At 41.1% G+C, this 10,335-nt stretch overlaps 1 protein-coding gene across 1 annotated transcript; it reads right to left on the bottom strand.

Annotated features, from left to right (window-relative positions):
• Window positions 1-5,976: 5,976 nt before the first annotated feature.
• LOC101962898 (vomeronasal type-1 receptor 4-like) lies at window positions 5,977-6,879 on the bottom strand. The gene has a single exon (XM_013363654.3). The coding sequence runs from the start codon at window positions 6,868-6,870 to the stop codon at window positions 5,977-5,979; it is 894 nt and encodes a 297-aa protein (XP_013219108.3). The 5' UTR covers window positions 6,871-6,879.
• Window positions 6,880-10,335: the final 3,456 nt, after the last annotated feature.

Below are 10,335 nucleotides of genomic sequence, written 5' to 3'. Positions count from 1 at the left end.
TGCTCTAATACAATGAGAAGATTCCAGCCCTCAAGACCCAATCACCATCTGACTGAGTCTTAACAGGCACAACTCTGAACAGTCCCGCATTGCCTGACATGAGCTCTAAGCACAAAGCATAGCATTCCAATCCCGGCCCTCTATTGTCGTGCCAGTCTCACAGTGCAAAGTTCAGTCCATCTCCAAGAGCCCCATGTCTTTCCATTAGAGCACTGCTCCAATGTCCAGCACCTCTAGCACTGAAGACAAACGCTTGGCTGTGAGCCACTGGAAAAATCAAAAGCAAGTTCCACCAAGTCCTACAGCCCCAGGTCAGACATCCAGAGCACCTGGTGGTGAGAACATTTAAGGCGTCCCAGAAGCAAATGTGTCACCAAGTAAATGGAAGTTGGAAGGAAACTTCTCTCTTCACAGTGTCAGACACTGATCAAAGCAGGGCACGCTGTTCTGGGCGCTCATCAAGCTGAGGGTGTTTGCATGGCAACACTGATATGCTCTGAAACTTTATGATTCTCACATTAAGGTGACGATGTGCCACCCTTCCTCCTGTCAGTTAGGTGACCACGGTTCACGAGTTCTCTCTGTCCACCCTTATGTGACTCAAGGGACAAGATCAAGGTAACCTTGCTCATCTTCAACTTTCATCCATTTCAGTGAGATCTGGCGTGTACAGGTGGTCTGACTGTGGTCCTTCTGATCCCTTCCAAATAAACAAGCACATGCCAGAATCTCATAGTGTCCTGGTGATACAATTAACAATATGCATCACATTAATTATCTCGACGGCTGAATTTCTCAGAGTTTATTGGTTATTTAAATGACCTAATTTACACATATTTTTGAGTACCATGAGCTGCTTGTGTACATATATACATTTAATAATATTCAAATCAAGGCACACAAACACACATGCACACACACAACCTCAAATATTTATATCTATACACACACACACACACATATTTTAATACTGAAAACAAGGAAACTATCTTCCTCAGCTTTCTTAAATATACACTGCATGACCATTACCCACTAATACTGCAGAATCATTTCCCACCTGAACTCCCTGCTCCTATAAACCTGGTAACTATGAACCATTGATCCATTTCCCCATCCTTCCCTTACCCCAGTACTCTGATGCTAACTGTTCTGCTCTCCACTTCTAGGAGGTTAATATTTTCCCATTCCACCTTTGATTGACACCTTGTGGTGCTTGTCTCTTTGTACTATTTTCTGCCGCAGAGAACGTAGAATTGCAGGTGTCTCTTTAAAATGATGATTTTATATTCTTTAGATTTAAACCAAATGTGGGATCTCTGGATCATGTGGTGGTTTTATTGTTACTAACTTTTGGATTCTCCCACAGATTTCATAATATCTGAACTTTTTCACTTCCCACCTACAGTGGGCGAGGGCTCCTTTCTTACCACATCTCTACCAGAACCTGTTACCTTCTGTCTTTTTGAGGCTTGTAATTGCATTACCCTGATAACTACTAAGATGATTGAACATTTGTAAATTGTCTTCTGGGAAAGGTGTCTATAGGCTAAGTGCCCCTTTTAAATCAGTGCCCTTTGTCGTAGCTCTTGAATTTGTTCGTGTATTTTGTTATTGATTTTTGCTTTTCATGTTTGTTTGCATATCTTGGGGTCCAACCCAAAGCATTGTCTACACTGACAAATGGTCTCCCACTAATCTACACCAACAACTCTTCCTATTGACTCTTCAAGTTTCTTCTGCCTACATTGAATATAAACCCCCTGTGAGATACATACTTTCCAAATACGTTCAACTGTTATTTGGTTAGTCTCTTCCCTATGTTTTATTCTTTTCTTTTCCTCTGCAGAAGTATTTTCAGTATTCTAGTATTTTCTTGGGTTTCTTCTCCTTTTGCTGACTTGCACAAAAATCCTTGTGTATTATAATGTCATAGTCTTTCACCTGGTTTTATTCTACTACTTTAGTTGATTCATACCTTAAATTTATTTTTTTAATTCATTTTAATAGATATTGTAGCTTATAAAAGAAAGAGTCTACAGACATATTTTTCCATGTGAATAGGCAATTTTTCCAAGAGAACTCCATTGAGAAGACTGATTTTTCTCTAAGAAACCTTCAGAGCACCTCTATTGAAACTCAGTTAACTGTAGATGCACGACCTACTTCTAACCTCCCTGTTCTTTTCCATTACAAGTGTCTGTTTTATGCCAATACCGTGCTGCCCCAATTCCTATCACTTTATACTATATTTTGAGCTCTGAAGTACTGTAATGCCTCCTACTTCATTCTTTTTGCCTAAGATGGATTAGGTTGTGTTTTTAATTTTTCAGGACTATCCAGACACTTTTCATAATGGGAAAGGAACACTGATCTCAACAACAGTGCAGACATAACATCCAGAGTCACTTTTCCATATCCAAAATTGTTTATCTCCAGTTTCTTACTAACAATGATTATTTCTTCCATCCTAGTTAAGAAGCAAGCTAGCTGGGTATGGTTGTCCATGACTGGAATCCCAGTAGCTCAGGAGGCGACAGCAGAAGGGTCAAGAGTTCAAAGCCAGCCTCAGCATCCTGAGGCACTAAGCAACACACTGAACCCCTGTCTCTAAAAAACAGAATACAAAAACATAGGACTTAGGATGTTGCTCATTCACTGACTGTCAGTGACTTAAATCCCCGGTACACACACACACACACACACACACACACACACACACACACACACACAGACACACACACACCCTAATATAACAGGTGTGAGGTTGTGTTTTCTAAATTGGATTTATAATTTCCTCATGGTTATTGATGTTGAGCACCTGCTCATGTACTTTTGGAACATTTGCAGGTCTTCTTTGGGAAAATATTCTTGAAGTTTCTTGAGCACTTTTAATCCATTTATTCTACTTTTATTTTATGCCCCTGGGTGAATGATTCACATAATTTGGACAGTAAAACTTTACAAGTCACACGGTTATCAAATGTGGATATCATGCCATGGCAGGCTTATCCATGTTTTGAGTGTCTCCGTTTTGTGCAGATTGTGTTTACTTTGACATAATCGTGCTGGGTAATTATATATAATTTTTTTCTTCTTTGGAAGTCATATCCAAAAACCCAGTGAAGACACCAAAGTCAAGGAGTGTTTCCACATATTGCATTTGTGGAGTTCTAAAATTTCAGCTTGATAGCTGAATCTTTGATGAATTTTCAGTTTTGTGTATGGTTTCAAATTGTGGCCCAATGTCATATTGGCATGTGATTATCTAGTCTTAACAACATTTGCTTAAGAAATTGATGAGGATAGCTCAGCATCCTAGGAAAACAATGTGGGTTCATTGCCCTGAATTCAACTTCATTGCCAAGTGCAGGCACTGAACTAGAATCCCTAAACACAAAGGGACAATCAGCTCCCAAGGGCACACATGCAGTGTGACCGCACTGACTCAGCAAGTGGCGGTGGCCATGATCACCAAAATGGAAAATAGTCAGAACTCTGAGACTCAGAGAGATCTTTGGCATTCATCTATTGATCATGAAATCGGCAGAAATAAAACATGTGGGAGTTCTCAATTCTTTCTGGATCAGTAGATGAGTGAAGCCCCAAGAGTTCTGAGTGGAAATGTGACTTGAATCTCAAACAGTTTCATGGCTCCTCCATTAACTCCCATCTGGAGCCAGTCTGCAGACACAGAGCTGCTGTGTGGAGGCGGAGGGGGCTGCCCATGAGGGACCTTGCTGCACTGCCAGAGCACACTGACCCCTTCCTCCTACTCTTCCCCAGTGAGACGGACGTTCACCTGATAGAATGACTGGCCATGGGAACAAGGGAACCACCAGACATTTCAGTGATCAACTGACACTGGGTATGAACTGATGATTGTTGCTGGAGACCCAAAACACCCTTGCTTCCACCCATAAGAGGAAAGATTTATGAGGTTTGTGATCAATGGAGTTTTTTTGGAACCCAAAATCTCTTTCGTGATATCCACTATTAATTAGGAATGATTGATGCCTTTTATTTCACTTATTCTTCTGGTTGCTTTCAAGATAGTTCTTTGAATTTTTAGCACCTACAGGTCTGTATAAACATTGATGTGTCGATTCATATAATCATTTCTCTTAGTTCTGAATGTGGTGTTTTACCTCACAAACTTAGGGAAATACTCAGTCATCTCATCTATAACCTTGTGTAAGCATTCTCAGGCACAACTTAGGCAGCGTTCAGATCACTGTTTATATTTTACTGCTTTAAAAGACAAAAATATTTGTGCAATCAAAGAAAACTGATGTGCTACCAGTCATGCCAGAGAGTTCACTGCTCAGGGTTTCCCCACTTCTCTCTCCTCTCTCCCACCCCACAGGTGGGCAACATCCTCATTCACTTTACTATTTTCAATTATTTTCTAAATATAATTTCTTTTTTTTAAAGAGAGAGTGAAAGAGAGAGGGGGACAGAGAGAGAGAGAGAGAGAGAGAGAGAGAGAGAGAGAGAATTTTAATATTTATTTATTTTTTCTTAGTTTTCGGCTGACACAACATCTTTGTTTGTATGTGGTGCTAAGGATCGAACCTGGGCCGCACGCACGCTAAGCGAGCACGCTACTGCTTGAGCCACATCCCCAGCCCTAAATATGATTTCTGATGTACTTTTATTTTGTCAACTCAATTCCCACATTTTAGAGTGAAGAAAAATCATACTTGCATAAGGAATATAAAACGCAGCCAAACCTTGATCTATTGTGTCCAAAAGTCAGGAACCATTTTCTTTTTCACCTAGGTATTGTCTGTTGTTGGTGCTTGGTCACCTCATCCTCATGATGCCACTTTTACGTGTCATTCATTCCTATCAGCACTTCCAGGATTTGTACTCCCTGCTCTGGAGTCCACACCAGTGATGGGTCTGGGGAGGGCTCACTCTGTCTTGTTCTCTAGGCTCCATTTTAGGAGAACTGTGGATCTAAGACAGTAGCAAGCCCTTTATCTTCAAGCACAGCATCATTATATGAAGCAAATAAACTCTATTTTGGAGTATCACATAATAACATTCATAAATTATTTTATGATTTCATGGAATAAACCAACCACAAGAAAAGGCCTTCACCTGTTCTTCTAGAACACAAATAAACAGGGTGATAAGAGAGACCTAGAGAGCACATGGCTATGGAGGGGAGGGCCTCTAGGCTCACTCAGCTGCCTTGGAGGTAATATGATCAATGCATCAACAGAATCACTAATATTTCAAAATGGTGTAGTCAGATGACTTGTGGCCATATCTGTGCAATCTGCATGAATATATTTTTGATTCCATTTTAGAAACAGGAAAATTAGGTTCATTACATTTCAAGTCAGAATGTGTTGTGGTTTTCTGAGGCAGAAGGACAATATCAAGCAGCACAGAGACACTGACTAGTTCTCTCGTGAAACAAGCCATGATTTGCGAGCAATAACAACTCCTCATTTTTTGGGAAAAATGCATTCAAATTGTGATTCATAAAGCAGAAAACACAAAAAGGAAACTAAATCAGTTCCATTATGTATTCAATCATCTTTCTGTCAAAGAGACAACTACATTTTAAGTCTCTTTATTCTTGGAGATTTTATAATGTAGATAACACCCAGGTAAGTATATTATTCCATTCTATTTGTAAATACTATGAACCTGAAAATATTTTCTATTAATCAAAAATAATTATACCTTAAGTATTAATATATATCAATAGAGTTCGAGGTTGACAAGGGAAGTAAAACCTGCAAATATACACAGGGCCACAGATACCTAGGAGAAGCACACTCAGGCAGCTTCCTATGAGGTTGTCACAGGACTGTCATGAAATTTTGCTGTGGAAATCTGCCTCTATGTGATTCAACTACGTCATTTTTCCATCACATACAGCAACAGAATCTATGAATTATTTCAAACTTACTTACTGAAAAGATCAATGAAAAAAGACAATTTTCTCAATCTCTTTCCTTCTTACTGAGCACACCAACATTCACCCAGGTGTCCATCCCTGTGAATCAACACAAATGGGCTGAGAATTGCATAGCCAAGGTCCACCAATTCTAGAACACTTACTTCCAGAAAATGTGTCTCTAAGGTAAACGTTACATATAAAGTCATAAAGCAATCTGTCCAATAGAAGAAGAGAAAGCAGAGCATCAGAACGAGGACACTCTTTGCAGCCTTCACCTCAGGGGGGGTTCTGTGGAGGAGCTTGGAGGTCTGAAGGTAGAGCACGTGCTGGTGGTGCTTGTGGAGGAGGAAGACCATGTAGCCACTGGCCCAGCCCATGACACCCTGGAACACAGAATCTCGAAAAACCATGAGAACAATAAAAATCCATCTGATTATTCCAGTTTGTGGTTGTAAATAACAATAGTTGAAACTGCTAATAAATTGTGATGTGTTCATCCTGTACATATTTTTGGAGTAAAATGCTGAGTTCATGCTTATCAAGGAATTGAGTATCCAAAGGAAGACTAACAAGGGAAGGACGTGCCATGCTGACCTGGGCTGCAGCCTCCTCCACCTGGAGGCTCTGGGACTGATGGTGCTGGCCTGGACCACTGTGAGGAGACTGGTGGTGCAGATGGACAGGCCCCGGGCCACCCTACCGAGGTAAAGAACCATCTTACAGGCTATATCATCTATGAGGTCTCTAAACCCAAAACTGAATATTATTAATGGCATTAGTTTTGTAAGAAGAGTTATCATATTTGTAAAAGCCAAATGAATGAGAATGAGGTGTATAGATTTGACAATGATTCTAAACATACTCATATAGTTCATAAAAACAAAGATGTTCCCCACAACTCCAAGTCCTATTAGAATCGCGAAGATTATGCCCTTGACAAGATGCAAAGTCATTTCTTACTTCTTAGTTTTCCTCATATTTTCAGCCTATTACCATCTTCCCAAACTACACAGCTCTGTATCACAATTGGGAGGCTCTTCTGAGTCATATAACTCACTTCTCTTTCACTCTGACAGAATAAAATGAAGAATGTCAGAAGAGAAAGTGGCATTATCCCAGATTGGTTTTACAATTGTACTGTGAGTGTTCCTAAAAGGAAGTCCTTGCATACAAACATATGCATGACCCCCACATACACACCAGAGAATATAACCCAGCAGCTGTGCTAATTGTCTCAGTAGGCACTCTCACACACAGACATGCAAAGAATGAGTTTGACTTACTCTGTGGTCTAATGTTACATGAGAGGACAGACAGTTTCAGGCTGGATAGAGACAGAATGCCTTCTCATTAAGCACCCTGCACTTAGGGACACAAAAACATAATTCAAGAGAAAATTGTATCTTGGAAATCAAATAATACACCATAAACTAGGTACAGAATATCATATAACCTAAGAATGCAGAGAGTCACAGCAGGACAACACGGAGCTTGAAGAAACTGAACATTTCTAAAAGCAGAAAAGGCTTCTAAGTTTCTATCCTCAGGACCCACCACAGAGCTCTCTGCTGAATCAGATCTTGCACACAGGGTCACAGTGGCCCCAGCATAGCTGAGGGACACATGCTGTAAAAGACCCCTTCATCTTCCTGGCCAAGGTCATACCTTTAAATACCAGAAGAAGAGGGAAGGTCCTAGGGCTCAGACCCTGGCAGCCACCCCCCTGCTCAGTCACAGAGTAAGACCTTGACTGCTGAGGGAATGTCCCCTGGGCCTGTGAGCAAGTCAGATCCTAGGGTCCACTCACCTGGGTGGCTGTGCTGCAGACAAGCTCTGGGCTGTCTTTTAGACAAGATGCAGCTTTCAAGGTCAACATTTGTACCTTCTGGGTTTGTGAAGTTCTTCCAGCAATTATCTACCACAGAGGCTCCAGTGTTCAGAGCTGACACCTGTCAGGGAGGAGCTAGCCCCTGTGGACACCAGTCCCTGAAGCATGGCTCTCCCTCTCCCTCAACAATTACTAGTTTGTGAGGCTCAGACCTCATCTCAGTTTTAATTGGAGCTTAATTATTTTAAAAGAAGTTTTCATAATAAGAAAGTGAATCACCAGCCAAGTCACTGTGTCTGAGTTTCCCATTTCTTGTCCCTCCCTGCACTTTTCCAAAGTCCCACAGCTGAAATAGATTGGTGCCCACTTCCCCTCATGTTCATTTCTACTCCATGCACTGGGATGTGATACTTGAGGAACAGCACTGGGGACTGTGCCTTCAAATAAAGTTTCAACAGTCACCTGGGAATGACAGGAGACATTCTTCTTCACCTATGTACTTTGGCAGTTCAAGGATGTTGCTATAAGTGGTTTCTTTGTTACTTCTATATTGAACAAAAACTTGAATTCAATAGCTAAATGCCCACATAGCCTGCCTCTAAAAAAATCAATGTGCCATCACAGAAATGCACAATTACAGTGAGATTTCCCCTTACCCCATTTAGAATGGCATTCATCAATCATACAAATACTGAGATAAGCCCTCGTGGGCCCTGGCTCACAGCAGGCTGGATCCACCTTTCATCTACAGGGAAGACACCCCCCAGAGCCCAGCCTCTGGCACAGGACCGCCTCTTCCCAACAGCAGACTACCACAGGAGCTGAGGACCAGCCCAGATCTGTCCACACCAGCCCGAGTGGGACCCAGGCTCACAGTAGGCCTTGATCCACTCCTCCACCAGCAGGGCAGATACCTGCCAGGGCCTAGCCTCTGACACAAGACCGCCCCTTCTGACCAGCAGACTATGGCAGGTGGTGAGCCTGACAGCCCATTTCCACCCACACTGGCCTGTGTGGGACGCAGGAACAGAATAGGCCCAGGTCCACCCTCCACTTGTTGGCACCCACCAGAGGCCAGCCTCTGGCACAGGACCACTTCTTCGACCACCAGAGGGAGCCTAGGCCCAGCCCAGATTCGTCTACACAAACTTGCCACTTGCTTAGGACCTATGTCCAGGATAGGTCTGAGTTCGGCCCTCCCCACCTGGGAGCCTGGGCCTAAATTATACAGGTGAAAGAAATTAAAGGGATACGTATAGGAAAAGAAGAACTTAAATTAGCACTATTTGCTGATGATATGATTCTGTACCTAGAAGACCCAAAAAACTCCACCAGAAAACTTCTAGAACTAGTAAATGAATTCAGCAAAGTAGCAGGATATAAAATCAACACCTATAAATCAAAAGCATTTCTGTATATCAGTGACATATCCTCTGAGAAGGAAATGAAGAAAACTACCTCATTTACAATAACGTCAAAAAAAAAGATACTTGGGAATCAATTTAATGAAAGAGGTGAAAGGTCTACACAATGAAAACCACAGAACCCTAAAGAAAGAAATCAAAGAAGACAAGAAGACCTTAGAAGATGGAAAGATCTACCTTGCTCTTGGATAGGCAGAATTAACATTATCAAAATGACCATATTACCAAAAGCACTATACAGATTTAATGCAATTCTGATCAAAATCCCAATGGCATTCCTCATAGAAACAGAAAAAATAATCATGAAATTTATCTGGAAAAATAAGAGACCCAGAATAGCTAAAGCAATCATTAGCAGAAAGAGTAAAGCAGGAGGCATCACATACTAGACCTTTAACTATATTACAGAACAATAGTAACAAAAACAGCATGGTATTGGCACCAAACAGACTGGTAGACCAATGGTACAGAATAGAGGACACGGAGACTAACCCACAAAATTACAATTATCCTATATTAGACAAAGTGCCAAGAACATGCACTAGAAAAAAGATAGCCATTTCAACAAGTGTTGCTGGAAAAACTAATGTCTATTTAACACATAGCACACTTCAGTTCAGACTAGGCACATTTCAAATACTCAGTAACCTCCTGTAACCAATGGCTGCCATATTGGCTCCTTTCTCCATTTTTCACCTTTTGGTGAGACATATGCTGTAGGCTGCATGAGAAGTCCCCTTGTTGTGTGATTTCTTGTTGAGTTCAATCAGAAAGGGACACCAAAGATATGAACTTAGAATATACAAGAGTAGAGAGAAATGTTTTTGTTTCTCCCCATAAGAATGATTAGACTGTGAGTTGGTTTCTACACGCTTTTGGTGGGAATAACTTCAGTTAGGTCACCTTCTCCTAGAAGGTTTTCATAATGGCTCTGTCTCCTTTTACCTCCTACCTCTCCAAGTTTACAGAGAAAAGATGCTTCACAAAATTTGTTAGTTTCCCTCAATCTTGCCCTTACCTTTATCCAAATATATTTTATGACTGCTTCATTTATTTCTATAAGGAAAGTCATTGGGATTTTGATGGGAATTGCATTAAACATGTATGGTGTTTTTGGTAATATGGTCATTTTGGCAATATTAATTCTTTTTTATCCAATAACAAGG

Source organism: Ictidomys tridecemlineatus, chromosome 8 (assembly GCF_052094955.1).
Source record: "Ictidomys tridecemlineatus isolate mIctTri1 chromosome 8, mIctTri1.hap1, whole genome shotgun sequence".
Taxonomy (NCBI): domain Eukaryota; kingdom Metazoa; phylum Chordata; class Mammalia; order Rodentia; family Sciuridae; genus Ictidomys; species Ictidomys tridecemlineatus.
The sequence above is the reverse complement of the archived record's forward strand: the minus strand, read 5'-3'. Positions and strand labels throughout refer to the sequence as shown.

Bases quoted from the DNA above. Each gene is read 5' to 3' on its own strand.
- LOC101962898 (XM_013363654.3), bottom strand. From the start codon at position 6,870: ATGACTTTGCATCTTGTCAAGGGCATAATCTTCGCGATTCTAATAGGA.